Here is a 15,004-nt window from a genome sequence, read left to right on the forward strand (position 1 = left end):
TGCACACTCGAAAGATCTCGGGGCTTTTTAACATGAAAGTCAATGTTAATGAACACATCTTAAACATCTCATCGTACGAACTCAGTTTTTTTTCAGAAACTGGTACTATGTCGAGGCCTGAAGTTCGCTATTCCCCAACGTGTGTCAAGCTCAAAATGAATGATAGTTGGTGATAGTCAAAGTTATAGTTCACCACTAAATTTTCTCCGATTCTTATTGGTTTAAATCGATCACGTGACGCGATAGTGTTCATCCGTAGTGAGACACTATCAGCCCATAGTGCCCGTCCGCGGAAAATGCCCGGATGGATAGTGCCGGCCCGCGGAAAGTACCCGGATGGATAATGCCCGTCCGTGAAATATTTTCTCGTATTATTTAGCCAATGTCCGGTTGCGAGTTATTGACATTTGTGACAGGCTGTACGCATGGATAAACATTTGATTGATCTGCATTTTGGTGGGTTTTGACTGTTTTTCAACTGGCGCGCGGAAGAAAATCTAGTGGTGAACAATAAAGACAATGCAGTAAATGGCTTGAGCCCGGGGGTAACATGTGAAGGTGTAGTCTGATCGTCCGGGTGAGTGTAGTCCTGAGAAGGACTGTTGTCGGTGGTAGTGACTAACGTTTCGACAACCTGTGCGGAAGTCATCATCAGAGTCAAGTGAATGAAGAACATTCTACTGACAACAATCAGACGAAGAAGTTTCTCTTCGCCACTATAACTGTTTTGTTTTGTAACCATAGCAGCAACATATTAAGGACTTCTATGAAGGACAGCTGAATCGATTAAATTTCAGAATTAATCATGCAATTTGCGAAGTCTTCGTTTTTTCTGCGGTGATCTTCGCATCTTCGATTTCTTCGGAAATATCCAGAGAAAGGCTCGTGTCTAAACAGATAGTATATCTAGTATAGTTTTCTCTCAAGACTTTTACCTAATTTTTAACTCACTTTTCCGGCTCTACAGGTGGCGAAATTAAATTTAAAAAATTGGGATCGGATATTTATCGTGATGTCGCCTAAAGCCATTCCTAACACAATCCAATTACTCCTCAAATGAATAACAAATGAAAATTATATTGAGGGTTAGAAAAACTTCAAGAGAATTAATTTTTTATGAACACGCATGAAAATATTTCTTGCAGTTCAGGACTTTTTTTTATTTTGGTCAATGTTTTCTTCTTCATGGACCTTTTTCCGCGGTGATATTTGTTCCTCTAGCAGATACTGAGATAACTGACCTTCAGGCGGATAACTACAGTTATTTTAACGGCTGCAAGAGAAAACAGATGAAGAAGTTTTTCTTCGCCACTATAACTGTTTTGTTTTGTAACCATAGCACCAACATATTAAGGACCTCTATGACAGGACAGCTTGAATCGATTAAGTTTCACAATTAATCAGGAGAATTGTGAAACCCGCCAAAAAAAAGCAAAATCTTCATAACAAACTGAAATGAGGAACACTTTTGTGAGCTACTGATAAATATTGCTGAGAATAGTTTCACTGCTTTGAAAAGTAGTTAGAACAGTTCTGAATATTGATCGACTCGATCTACCCTCCACAACAGCAGACAGAACAAACTCACTCATTTTTTTGTCTCATCGTCGGGTCATTTAATGTGGAGGAAAGTGTGTTTGTTCTTCAACGTTCGCCTCTTGATGGCCATCGTATCCGCTGATAAACAATGCAGACGAGAAAGAAGCATGAGCGGAATGGCTCTACACGGATTTGTCTTCAAGAAGATCTCAGTAACTGCCATCCACGAGTGTGACATCAGCTGTGAAAGAGAAATCAGGTGCCAGAGTTACAATTACGTAATCGGGAAAAAGTCTTGTGAACTGAATAACCGAACCAGAGAGGCAAGACCTAAGAACTTCCACTCAGACCCTTCTCGGTTTTATCACGTACGTTTTTTTGGCAGAGGTATGCATTAGATACTTTACAACCATAGCTATCCCCGGTGGCCGAGTCTGAATTGTGTGCAATCGAGGTTCTGTTCAGCAAGAGAATAAACGGCTAATTCTTGTGCTTCTTTTATCTACTTTATGTAACAGCTACTCTGGGATCCATTCCAGAACTGCCTGCAGAGTCGTGTCGGGAAATAAAAGCGAGCGAAGGTAAAGACGTCATCAGCAAGAAATACTGGTTGGATTTAAGTGCATCTGGAAAGACAGCTTTGGTTTACTGCGACATGGAAATTGAAGGTCTAATTTCACAGTTGATTCGTTACTCTTAAATTTCAAATATACATTTTTATTATCTCTATGTCCATTTTATAAGGTTTCGTAGTTTTTTCACTGAAGCTTGTTTGTCGCAAAACGCACCCATTTAAAGTGCATGAGTTAAAAGTTAAGTTTTGCATATTCATTTCTCGTAATAGGAGTTAAAATTGGAAATTTACGATGTCACGACAGCTAAAAAAAACGATCTGTTAAAATAGAAAAAAATAGTGATATGGATGAATTTCTGTCAAAATTTCCTTTCCAATAGTTCACATGCAGAACATGGCGGTTTTACACTGTTTTTTCTTTTTCTTTTTCATTGTAAGGCTGAGAAATGTCGTTGCAAATTTTCAAAACAAACGTGCTGAGTTGCGCTCATTAAATCTTTTGTTTCGCTAAGGTCTTGTTCCTATCGCCGTCGTATCTTTCTTGAAATAGACCCTATCATTTCCTTGGGCTCTTTAAGGTTTTTAAGTCATCGAACATGTGAAAAATGAGCCTCTGATCATAAATTAAACTACTGCAATACAATTTTCATTTCCGATGGTTTTGACAGTGTGAAATACAGGTTTTGCCTTTCTCGGCATCGCGGTTTTAACTTACGTGATAAGACAATTATTTTCACTCTTAGTGAACAACATGAAAAAGATCTGGATAACTTTTGAGTTTCTCATAGAGTAGATGATGAAAATAGAAGAATGTGAGATGATAAAATAAGATCAGCTGTTTGGACGTATTTTAACAGGAATTGACCTTTGATCGAGAACACGAGGGAATCAAAAACAATGAAATCCCGCCTTCTTTCCCGGATGTAGTGTTGAAATTTACGGTGCGACCTTGTTAATCCACATAACCTACCTGTAAGCCTTCATTACTATCCCCCCCCCCCCCCCCCCCCGCGGCACGCGTGCTAACTTGTTTTCCTCTACAAAGTTTGAAGCCTTGAAGGGACTGGCTCTCACATTTATTAGTACCAGACTCCTTCGTATACCTCTCCGCCGATGGCTCACTTTGCTAAAGGCCTCAAATTCATTCGCTGGTGATCATGAAGAAATGATGATGAAGCAGCGCTATCAATTGGGGCTGCTAACTTGGTATGATCACGGGAGAAGTGACATGTTATTCTCCCGACTCCTAGATTTGCCGATGAAGAAGACAATATGATACGATATAGCGGAAATACTGACTACGGGTTGTAGTCATGACCGCTTATGGAATCTCTTACCCCGGTGTTAGAATACTCCAGCTATTATCCCAAACCTTTATCCATATCAATATGATTCATTTCTCGAATATGTTGTTACAAAGGAGATCGACGTCAGTTTTGATTCTTCTAGTACGTATGAAAGCGAGAATTTTATTGCTAATGATTTTAGGGGTATCATCTCATTTAGAAAGAAAGCGATTTTAAAGTTCCCAGATCCGTAAATTGAATCTGTTTTGCTGGCTTATTAAAACTACATTAAACTATACTTCTATCTGTGGGTCACCTTAATCCATAGTGAACCGTGCGGTCCTAGCCTCACGCTGTATATTCTTTTTGTTTTTGTTGTATTCTGTAGAAAAAGCCGTCGACATTGCATTTGTAATCGGTGCGTCTGGAACTCAAGCGTCTTCAGTCTTTGCAAGAATGGTAGCCATCTTGAAGAACTTTGCTAATGAATATGAGATATCCGATGACAAAACTCGTGTTTCTCTAGTGGACTACAATGGTCCTGCGATTGCCAGGGTCTTCTTTAATGACGGTTACAGCAAAGCAAATCTTACAAGTTTCATGAACAGCATACCTGGCCCTGGCGGAGAACCAGGTACACTGAGCGGTTCTTTTACAAAAGTACGAGATGAAGTTTTCACAACAGAAAAAGGCGAGCGGCTATCTGCGGAGAATATTCTTGTTGTGCTGACCCAGGGAAACTTCGATGAGAATTCCACTGAGATCCGGAACGATATCACCAATTTTAGAAGCAGTGCAGTGAAGGTCATTGTATTTGCCATCACGGAGGAGCCGGGCATAGACAAGTGGGAGAAGATCTCCTCGGGGATCAACCTCATAGTTATACCCGAGCCAAGTAAAGATACAGAGGAGGCAAAGAAATTGCCACATAGTGTGAGTAAAGGTAAGGAAATCTAAAAACGAAAGACTGCTTTCAAAAGAAGTTCCCTGCAAACTTGTGTCTTCTTCGCGTACGCTGGGTTGAATAAAACCGCGGTAAAAATTGTTGCTTGTTTGTTTTCAGCCTTCGCGCATTGTAGCTAAAATAATTGTTTGTGATGTCTCATCTTGCCCATGAAAGAAGGAGACTTTTGTCTGTGACAGTAAGTGACTTTTTGGGAAACTGTTTTCAAAATCTTTTGTTTTCACTTATCCACATAAGAAATCGTGCCTTATGAAAACGGTTTGTCATCAAAACGCTCCAATTTTTACACCGTTCGCGAAAGTCTCCGTTTTCATCAGCGGCTTTGGCATTTTTTTATGTACTATGAGCAAAAACATGTCAAAAACAATGCGTTTTCAAACGAAATCGCATTTGCGTGGATAGTGCCTCAGTTTGACCGGGCGGCAAAGTGCAGCCGCTCTAATTAGTTCATTTGTTTCAAAATAAAAACATCTGCATTAACTGTAACAAGTTTTTTTTTCAGCTGTTTTTGTTTGGGTTCGTTAGAGGATTGCAGTAGCAACCTAAACGATTTTGAATTTAATTCAATTTCAATTCTAAACAGAGTTTCGCAGCTGCGCAGAAGTGAAAGCATTCGGGTACTCTTCTGACGGCCATTACCTGCTTCATCTAAGCGACAGTTGCAAAGATCCAACGAGAATCTACTGTCATAATATGTCATCTAACACGCCGCAAGAGTTCATCACCTTGGAGTCGGGTACGGGGAACAACTTTGCTAATGTGTATGCCCAGCGGCTCCAAAATGGGGGCGACTGCAGTGGTGCTGTGCAATCCACATTGTACTCAGATCGAGGCACCACTTACTTCAACAAAGTGCGCCTTGATATCACAACCATGAAAATTTTGAGCAATGTTTTCACCTTCGCGCAGACTCAGGGAGGTAAAGACATCCCATATGGCAAAGCTGGGGATTGTTATTCGTCTAATCATGGTAACTGCCGGAAAGGTCAGTTCAAGGTTGACTTGAGCGGGACGAGACTTCGTGTTCGGAACGATGTGAACTGGAAATTTTCGGGATGGCCGGAAAGTTTGACGATGCAGGACTACCAGAAGTCTCCTGATGGTGCAGTGGTGTCTGCCAAGTGTGGAGGTTGGTGTGGTTCATGTTCTCCATCTCAGGGATTTATCATATTGGAACCTTTGTGTTCTATTCCTGCTGGTAGGTATCAGGAATAAATTTTTCCTTTTTCAGCTTTCTTGACACAACTTTGTTGTCGTGTGTTTATTCAGTAATAGATAACAAATGACGTCAACATTTGGTGAGAAGAAAAGTGGAAGTGGCGCCGAGTGTGTCACTGATTTTTTGTGATCTCTTACTGTCCTGACCCACGGCAATAGTGACGTCATCTCTGCCTGCCTCTCAGTTCGTCTGTATGTCTGTCTTTCTACCTGCATGCCTAACTTAAAACCAAATTATGATTGCGTGAAATTAAAGCTCTCTTTTTATGTTTTCTTTTGCCTGTAGTTCTGTGTCAGGAATCCAAACCTTAAATCTGATGTCAGTGGGCGGTGTGAATGCCTAAAATTATAATTTGCTGAGATCATGTACAAGTGAATGTCATAATAATTATGACTTATCATTGTATAGTTTAGGCTCCTCACTGACTGTGAATGACTGACGCCTTTAAGGGTGCGATACTGGCCCGGTACTGACAGGATTTTTAATTTTATTTCATCAGGGTAGGAAGGGCCATCTCGTTGATCCTTAGAAGACAACTGCAGGTCATTCGATCGATAAGGATCATTATAACATAACCAAAGTAAAGCGCGCGCTCTGATTGGTCAATTTAGCGTCCCCCATTTGCCCATGGGTGTACGCTGCTGACGTGAGCAAATGCAAAGACTATTTTTCCGCGCGCGCTTGTTTTTTTCTGGTCACGTAAGATTTGTTAAACAAAAGGGAACTCTTTAGCTACAATGTGTTAATGTTATGTTATAAAACAAATGGTAAACACCACAGCGTACACTATTGAGTTATGGATGCACTTGGGAGGTTTGCTAAGCACTCAAGAAGCTAGAGTCGCTCTCGGCTATCGCCTCGAGCGACTCTTACGCTTCTTACGTGCCTAGCAACCTCCCGCGTGCATCCATAACTCAATAGCGTACGCTGTGGTGTTTACCATTTGTTAATTATCATCTACAGTCTGACACTGATAATCTAGGACTTGGTCTTATATTTCTACCACTAAGTTATGTAAACACAAGTGAATAACACGCAATGATCGCATAATTTCTAAAACAATTCAATGGCAATCTAATGCCGATTGAATGAATTTTTTTTCCTGTTATAGTGGTCCATAATTAGGAGAAAAGACTGATGAAGAAGGCCGGCAAAAGTCAAATATAAAAACACAGCTGTGGAGTTTTCATTGGGAGCTCCCTGTCCGTACACAATCTTTTGTTTTTTATGTCGTTTAACACTAAGTAATGATGGAAAGTTTCCACCGGTCAGTAAGTTCAAAATGTAAGTTCACATACAAAACCTAAAATAGTAGGAAAATGACAGTTTTCTTTCATTTCTGGGCCCAGTTGTTCGAAGGCCGATTAGCGCTAATCCAAAGTTAAATTTTAATCCAGGTTTCTATATTCTTTGTTCAAAAGCTGTTTTGGGATAATTTTCCCAATTCTATTTAGCTCATTCAATCATCAAATATTGTAAACAAGTGGAAATAAACTTAATTTTCTTTTAAAGCTTTCGGATCTGAAATCAAATTTCACACTAACCCTGGGTTATCTTAACCCACCTTTGAACAACTCGACCCTGGTGACCAAAATTTCACAGAATGAAAACTTGCTAGGACTCGACAGGAATCGATGAAATGTATGGCCGCACTGGGGAGGAGAGAGTATCTCGTGTCCTTTAATTTTTTGCCTAAATATACGGTATCCTGTGGTTTTTTTTATCCCCTCAATTCCAGTTCGACACTTCTGAATTTCTATATTTTAAATATACCACATCCCGTTAATTTTTTCCTTAGGTATCCTGTATCCCGGTAATTTCTTATACAAACATACAGTGTCAAGAGAACCACTAATGGGACCTCATTTGTATATTACATCTCTTTTATTTGATTATTCAAATTAAACATTTACATAGCAATCAGAGACTGGTTTAAGAACGAATGCAAAACGAGAGAAAACAAAGCAAACTGAAAAAACTATGCTAGAACGATTTTTTAGAAAATCCGCCGTACTTTATCAGGGATATCAAACATGAAAGGCTTATTTGGCCTTGATTCAGATTCCGTCGTTTTTGTAAGTCAGAAGTGAATAATAGCTATGCTGTTAACTGAAGGCTATCTGAAGATAAGAAGGCGGAATTAATTAAGTCAGGAGTCTGCTGGTCTCACTTTCATCTCGGTCCTCTTTAAGGAGGAATAACTTTTCCAGCAATACCAAGTCACCTCGTTAAGGGCTGAGTGCTTTCCATGATAATAGAAGTCATTCAAGTCATTATTTCAGATTTTAAATTCATTTGTGACAAAAATAAAATTTCAACTCCTAGCAAAGTTACAGCTGTTATCCTTATTCATACCAAAAAAAAAAAATGACATTTGCCTCTAATTTGTTTTTCGTTTCCAGGCCCCCAATAGTGACACAAAATCATAGCGGAAATTGTTAATGTTTTGGCGAAAAGCAGAACTAGACAAAGTTAACGATAACTTTATCTAAATGTACGGTTAGATTTACGATATATATTTATTACTCTATCTAGAAGTCGCAAAATGCTTTGGAAAAGTGAAAAATAAACCATGTAAATCGGGCTTCGAAGTCGTCGAACTTGAAAGAAGTCGTGACTGGCATTGACCGCTCGGCCAAAACAAATTCATCACTTCAAGCGGCCTAGTCATTTGAAACATGCGTATGTCGCGTATGTACGGGGTTGATCTGGAAAGCCTGGGATCTAATAAACATTTTGGCCCCAAATTCGTAGGTGTTGGAGCGAGAAAATATATGTAAATCGGCGATTGAAAAGTACTTCTTCGCAGATGTTGGCGATGTTGCGCAATGCGTGGGCTATTCTTGTAATTTGCATTACGTTTGTGTTGTTTTGTGCGGTAGGGGCCGTGCAAAACGACGAAGAAGGCGCATGCTAGCATTTCTTTGGCTACACGGGAAACTGATATCCGAAACTGAAGCAGAAAATGCAATGGACAGATGAAATTGTGTTGCTCGTGTCAAAACTTGAGATTAAAAGTGTTGGTAAGAAGTCTCAAGTATTTTGTTTTTTTTAAAACTGGAACAAATTTAGTACTCATTTGCACCCGGAATTATTTGTGGAGTTATCTTCTCATTCCTTTTACCCATGTAATTGATCGATGTTTTCTGATTTGTATCCTTTTGTCTAATTAGTATTTTGTTTGGCTCTCAAACGGGTACACTGTAAGCTAATTCCAGTCAGATTTTTCTCCCCTCCCCCCCACCTCCCCTTGCTGTGTCATGTCACTCGTCCCAAACCTTCCACCCGTCCAATATGGCGACCGAATATTAATATTTGCCGGGCAGAAACACAAACTACCGCCTTCAGGAGGCAATCCTTTGCATAAACGTTTATTTCAACAGAGCTCTTTTTCATGCCGATATACTGGTTTCCTGCCATGATACGTGCAAAATTGACCAGATGTTTCGATATTAAAAAATCAACCATGTTATGAATACGCCCAAGTATTCCCTCAGCTTGTGTTATCTCGGGTTTTTACGGGATTCCACGGGACCGAGACGAAAACTGACGTCACAAGTTTTCACAGCTCATGCGCTCGTCTGGCCAAATGGAAGAATCAAATTGATTTGTTTGGTTCGAGAGTTTTTAAGGGAAATTTTGTCCATGGAGAATTTGAGCTTTAGTTAATTGAGCACTCTCGTGGCTCAAGAAATGCTTAATTCGGAAGAGGTAAGAAATATGTCAGATTTGTATTAGATTCCTTGTAATCACGCGTTGTAAAAACGAAATTCAGGCGAGATGTGTCCTAAAATTTCTTGTTCTTGCGTGTCTCAGGGTTTTACGTTTGGGGATTTCACAGCTGAAGAATGGGAAAAGTACTTCAGTAATTCAGCAGCCCAAATCGGAAATATACCGGTTGAGGTAAAAATTAGCTCAGTAGATCTCTTAATTATGCTTACGTCGGGGAAATTGTGTTTAATTTCAAGGATTACATTGCAGGTCGAGACAAAATTTACTCACGGTTTGGTTTTCGATCGTCTCTCACATTGGTTTCTTTTTTGTTTTACTGAGGTTTTCTATTTTGTAGTTTCTCTTCGACTTCGATTACTCAGATCACGAGGAACGAGGCGATGATTTTAACGGTACCGGTATGTATCTAATACTTTGTAATTTACCTTCGCGCGAGCATCCTGACTCGAAAAACGAGATTATTTTAGAAATATAATCGACATTTAATTTGCGAGGCGCTACAGGTTGATATTGAGAGATAATGGAATTAGCGACTTATCATTGTGATGATTGTTGGTCGCAATTATGAGCAATATTCTGGCTCGTCTTTGATATGCCGGAAGATGAGTTCAAATTTAAAAAATTGGTGTGATATCGAGTTTGTCTAGTGTACGGATCGAAGAGGATCCGAGAGGGTGGGGAACAGTGATATATGATGATGAAGCAGCACTATCAATTGGGGCTGCTAACTTGGTATGGCTCACTCTGCTAAAGGCCTCAAATTCATTCGCCGGTGATCATGAAGAGATGATGATGCAGCAGCACTATCAATTGGGGCTGCTAACTTGGTATGGCTCACTTTGCTAAAGGCCTCAAATTCATTCGCTGGTGATCAATAAGAAATGATGATGAAGCAGCACTATCAATTGGGGCTGCTAACTTTGTAACGCTCACTTTGCTAAAGGCCTCTAATTCATTCGCTGGTGATCAATAAGAAATGATGATGAAGCAGCACTATCAATTGGGGCTGCTAACTTGGTATGGCTCACTTTGCTAAAGGCCTCAAATTCATTCGCTGGTGATCAATAAGAAATGATGATGAAGCAGCACTATCAATTGGAGCTGCTAACTTTGTAACGCTCACTTTGCTAAAGGCCTCTAATTCATTCGCTGGTGATCAATAAGAAATGATGATGAAGCAGCACTATCAATTGGGGCTGCTAACTTGGTATGGCTCACTTTGCTAAAGGCCTCAAATTCATTCGCTGGTGATCAATAAGAAATGATGATGAAGCAGGACTATCAATTGGGGCTGCTAACTTGGTATGGCTCACTTTGCCAAAGGCCTCAAATTCCATTCGCTGGTGATCAATAAGAAATGATGATGAAGCAGCACTATCAATTGGGGCTGCTAACTTGGTATGGCTCACTTTGCTAAAGGCCTCAAATTCATTCGCTGGTGATCATGAAGAAATGATGATGAAGCAGCACTATCAATTGGGGCTGCTAACTTGGTATGATCACGGGAGAAGTGCCATGTTATTCTCCCGACTCCTAGATTTGCCGATGAAGAAGACAATATGATACGATATAGAGGAAATGCTGACTACGGGTGGTAGTCATAACCGCTTATGGAGTTTCTTACTCCGGTGTTAGAATACTCCAGCTATTCTCCCAAACCTTTATCCATATCAATATGATTCATTTCTCGAATATGTTGTTACAAAGGAGATCGGGGTCAGTTTTGATTCTTCTAGTACGTATGAAAGCGAGAATTTTATTGCTAATGATTTTAGGGGTATCATCTCATTTACAAAGAAAGCGATTTTAAAGTTCTCAGATGCGTAAATTGAGTCTGTTTTGCTGGCTTATTAAAACTACATTAAACTATACTCTTATCTGTGGGTCACCTTAATCCATACTGAACCGTACGGTCCTAGCCTCACGCTGTATATTCTTTTTGTTGTTGTTGTATTCTGTAGAAAAAGCCGTCGACATTGCTTTTGTAATCAGTGCGTCTGGAGCTGAAGCGTCTTCAGTCTTTGCAAGAATGGTAGCCATCTTGAAGAACTTTGCTAATGAATATGAGATATCCGATGACAAAACTCGTGTTGCTCTAGTGGACTACAATGGTCCTGCGATTGCCAGGGTCTTCTTCAATGACGGTTACAGCAAAGCCAATTTTACAAGTTTCATCAGCAGCATACCTGGCCCTGACGGACAACCAGGTACACTGAGCGGTGCTTTTACAAAAGTGTGAGATGAGGTTTTCACAACGCAAAATGGCGAGCGACTATCTGCGGAGAATATTCTTGTTGTGCTGACTCCGGGAAACTTCGATGAGAACTCTACTGAGATCCAGAACGAGATCACCAATTTTAGAAGCAGTGCAGTGAAGGTCATTGTAGTTGCCATCACGGAGGAGCCGGGCATAGACAAGTGGGAGAAGATCTCCTCGGGGATCAACCTCATAGTTATACCCGAGCCAAGTAAAGATACAGAGGAGGCAAAGAAATTGTCACATGCTGTGAATAAAGGTAAGGAAATCTAAAAAACAAAAGACTGCTCTCGAAAGAAGTTCCCTGCAAACTCGTTTCTTGTTCGCGTACGCTGGGTGGGACAAATGGCAAAATTTGTAGCTTGTTTGTTTTCAGCCTTTGTGCATCGTAACTTAAATAAATGTTTGTGATGTCTCACCTTGCGGATAAAATTAGTTCAAAAAAAGACTGTTGTCAATGACAGTGGGGGACGTTTTGGAAAACTATTTTCAAAATATTCTGTTTTCACTTATCCACATAAGAAACCGAACCTTTTAAAAACGATTTGTCTTCAAAACGGCTACAACTTTTACACGTTCGCGAAATTCTTCCTTTTCATCAGTGGCTTGGGCATTTTAGTATGTAAGATAGGCAAAAACTTATCAAAAACAATGCGTTTTCAAACGAGATCGCATTTTTTGTGAATGGTGCCTCAGTTTCGAGCGAGTGGCAAAGTGTAGTGGCTCTAATTAGTTCGTTTGTTTCACAAAGAAAATATCTGCATTGGCTGTAACAAGGCCCCTGTTACAGCTAATGCAGGAAACGTTTTCTTACAGCTGTTTTTCGTTTTGGTTGGTTTGAGGATCGCAGTAGCAACCTAAACGATTTTAAATTGAATTGAATTTTAATTCTAAACAGAGTTTCGCAGCTGCGCAGAAGTGAAAACATTCGGGTACTCTTCTGACGGCCATTACCTGCTTCATGTAAGCGATAGTTGTAAAGACCCAACAAGAATCTATTGCCATAATATGTCATCTAACACGCCGCAAGAGTTCATCACCTTGGAGTCGGGTACGGAGAACAACTCTGCTAATGTGTATGCCCAGATGCTCCAAAATGGGGGCGACTGCAGTGGTGCTGTGCAATCCACATTGTACCGAAATCGAGGCACCACTTACTTCAACAAGGTGCGCCTTGAACTCTCAACCATGAAAATTTTGAGCAATGTCTTCGCCTTCGCGCAGACTCAGGAGGGTAAGGATATCCCATATGGCCAAACTGGCGATTGCTATTCGTTTAATTCTGGTGACTGCCGCAAAGGTGAGTTCAAGGTTGACTTGAGCGGGACGAGACTCCGTGTTGGGGACGATGTGAACTGGAAAGCATCGGGATACCCGAGTAGTTTGACAATGCAGGACTACTAGAAGTCTTCTGATGGTGCAGTGGTGTCTGCCAAGTGTGGAGGTTGGTGTGGTTCATGTGAGCCATCTGGGGGATTTATCATACTGGAGGCTTTGTACTCCATTCCTGCTGGTAGGTAAAACTCATAATCGTCTTATTTGCCCCTTTTAAGGCTTTCTTGAGACCACTGACCGTGAAATTGCTAAATAGATTTCGTGCGTTTGTTCAGTAATAGATAAAAGATGACGTTAAAATTTGGAAAGAACAAAAAAGTGGCGCCGAGTGTGTCACTGATTTTTTGGGATCTTTTGCTGTCCTGACCTGACCAATAGTGACGTCACCTCCGCCTGCCTCTTAGTTTGTCTATCTGTCTGTCTACGTGCATGCCTTAGTTTAGTTAAAACCAAATTATGAATGCATGGCCACCTTCTTTTCAGTTTTATTGCCTGCAATTTTGTGTAAGGAATCCAATTCTTGTATGTCAGTGGGTGTGAATAGCTAAAATTGTAATTTGCTGACCGTCTCCCGGTTAGCTCAATGGATAGAGCTCTGGCAGGAGCCCATTACCCTGGCGCTGGACTGTTGTGCGGGAGGTCGAGGGTTCGAGCCTCGGCCGGACCAACACTCAGGGTCTTAAAATAATTGAGAAGAATTTTCTACCTTTCTATAACATCAAGAAATGGTTAGAAATTCTAGTCTTCTCAGATAGGGACGAATAAATGGAGGTCCCGTCTCCTGAAAGGTTGGGGTAGGAGACGTTAATTTCCCACGCATGGGATTACTGTGTGATGGATGTCGTCCCATGGGATGGGATGGGTGGGTTGTCTAGGAGTCTCGTTACTGGAACATTAGTTCTGTGAGATCTCTCCTGCTAAATCTGGCGAAGTTTATAAATACAAACATAAATACAAATAAAAAATAATAGAGATATAAGTGAATGTCATGATATGATTTATTACTGTCCAGTTTAGACTCCTCACAAGCTGTGGATGAACACTGACGCCTTTAGGAATACGATACTGGCACGGCAGTACTAACAGAATTAGTAACTGCATTTCATCAGGGTCGGAAGGGCTAATCGATCCTCACAAGACAAATGCAGTTCAACCATCTTGTTCAAGAATTGAAGGAGGTCAGTCCATCGATAAGGATTATTATCATCTACAGTCCGACGCTCTTAACCTAGAACTAGGTCTTATATTTTTACCACCAAGTTATGTAAAGACAAGTGAATAACACGCAATAGTCGTAAAATTTCTGAAAAGGTAATCTAAGTGGGCCTCAGTGGGGTTAACTGTCAACCGTCTAATGGCCAAGAATATTAACCGTCAACCGTCCTGAAAACGCAGTTTTTTTTAACGTTCATCGTGAAATAAGCAAGCCAATATTAGCCGTCAAATGTCTCAGATATCTTTAATTGAAACCTAAGCAATTGCCTTAATTGTGGTCAAGTTCTGTTGTTTATAACTAAAAGTTTTGATATATTACAAAAATACATTTATGTAAGTTCTTTAACTTCTAGTCGCGAGCAAACCTGGTTGGCGACGACGAACTGACTTCCGGTGTGGAAACACTTCCGGAGTCGTAAAACGTTAGTCATTTGTGGATAAAAGGTGTTACAACTAAACGGATCTTTACAGACAAGTCATTATGAAGAATTACAGTCAAATTTCATGTGTTTAGTTCGTTTTACAAACGACATTCCAAACATTTCACCGTCACTCGTCAAATGACCTAAAATCTAATTACCGTCAACCGTCAAAAGGGTTTATTTTTAACCGTCAACGTGATCCCCCTATTGAGACCCTTACCTAATGCCCATTAAATCAACTATTTTTCTTTCATAGTTAGGAGAAAAGACTGATGAATAGAGCCGGCAAAAGTCAAAATAAAAACGCAGTTGTGCAGTTTTGATCGAGAGTTCCGGCTCGTCCGTACACATTCTTTTGTTTTTATGTTTATAAATTGTGACTGAAAAGAATGATAGGAAGTTTCCGCTAGTCAGTAAGTTGAAAAGTAAGTTCATACATAAAGCCTAAAATAGTAGGAAAA

At 40.3% G+C, this 15,004-nt stretch overlaps 2 protein-coding genes and 1 pseudogene across 2 annotated transcripts in view; all 3 read left to right on the plus strand.

Annotated features, from left to right (window-relative positions):
• Positions 1–4,356, plus strand: part of LOC148734063 (collagen alpha-1(XII) chain-like) — a 5,022-nt gene extending 666 nt beyond the window's left edge. The window contains exons 2-3 of the mRNA XM_088751628.1: positions 2,058–2,207; positions 3,788–4,356. Coding sequence (XP_088607754.1) covers positions 2,058–2,207; positions 3,788–4,356 — 719 coding nt within the window. The remainder of the gene's footprint in view (positions 1–2,057; positions 2,208–3,787) is intronic.
• Positions 4,357–4,831: 475 nt separating this feature from the next.
• On the plus strand, positions 4,832–6,354 carry LOC148734064 (A disintegrin and metalloproteinase with thrombospondin motifs 9-like). The gene is made up of 2 exons (XM_088754256.1): positions 4,832–5,561; positions 6,082–6,354. Exons 1-2 carry the CDS (start codon positions 5,057–5,059, stop codon positions 6,084–6,086), a joined length of 510 nt encoding a protein of 169 aa, XP_088610382.1. The 5' UTR covers positions 4,832–5,056; the 3' UTR covers positions 6,087–6,354.
• Positions 6,355–12,473: 6,119 nt separating this feature from the next.
• LOC148734065 (A disintegrin and metalloproteinase with thrombospondin motifs 9-like) lies at positions 12,474–14,188 on the plus strand (annotated as a pseudogene).
• The last annotated feature ends 816 nt before the right edge of the window (positions 14,189–15,004 follow it).

This window comes from Stylophora pistillata, chromosome 3 (assembly GCF_964205215.1).
Source record: "Stylophora pistillata chromosome 3, jaStyPist1.2, whole genome shotgun sequence".
In the NCBI taxonomy this organism is placed as follows: Eukaryota; Metazoa; Cnidaria; class Anthozoa; order Scleractinia; family Pocilloporidae; genus Stylophora; species Stylophora pistillata.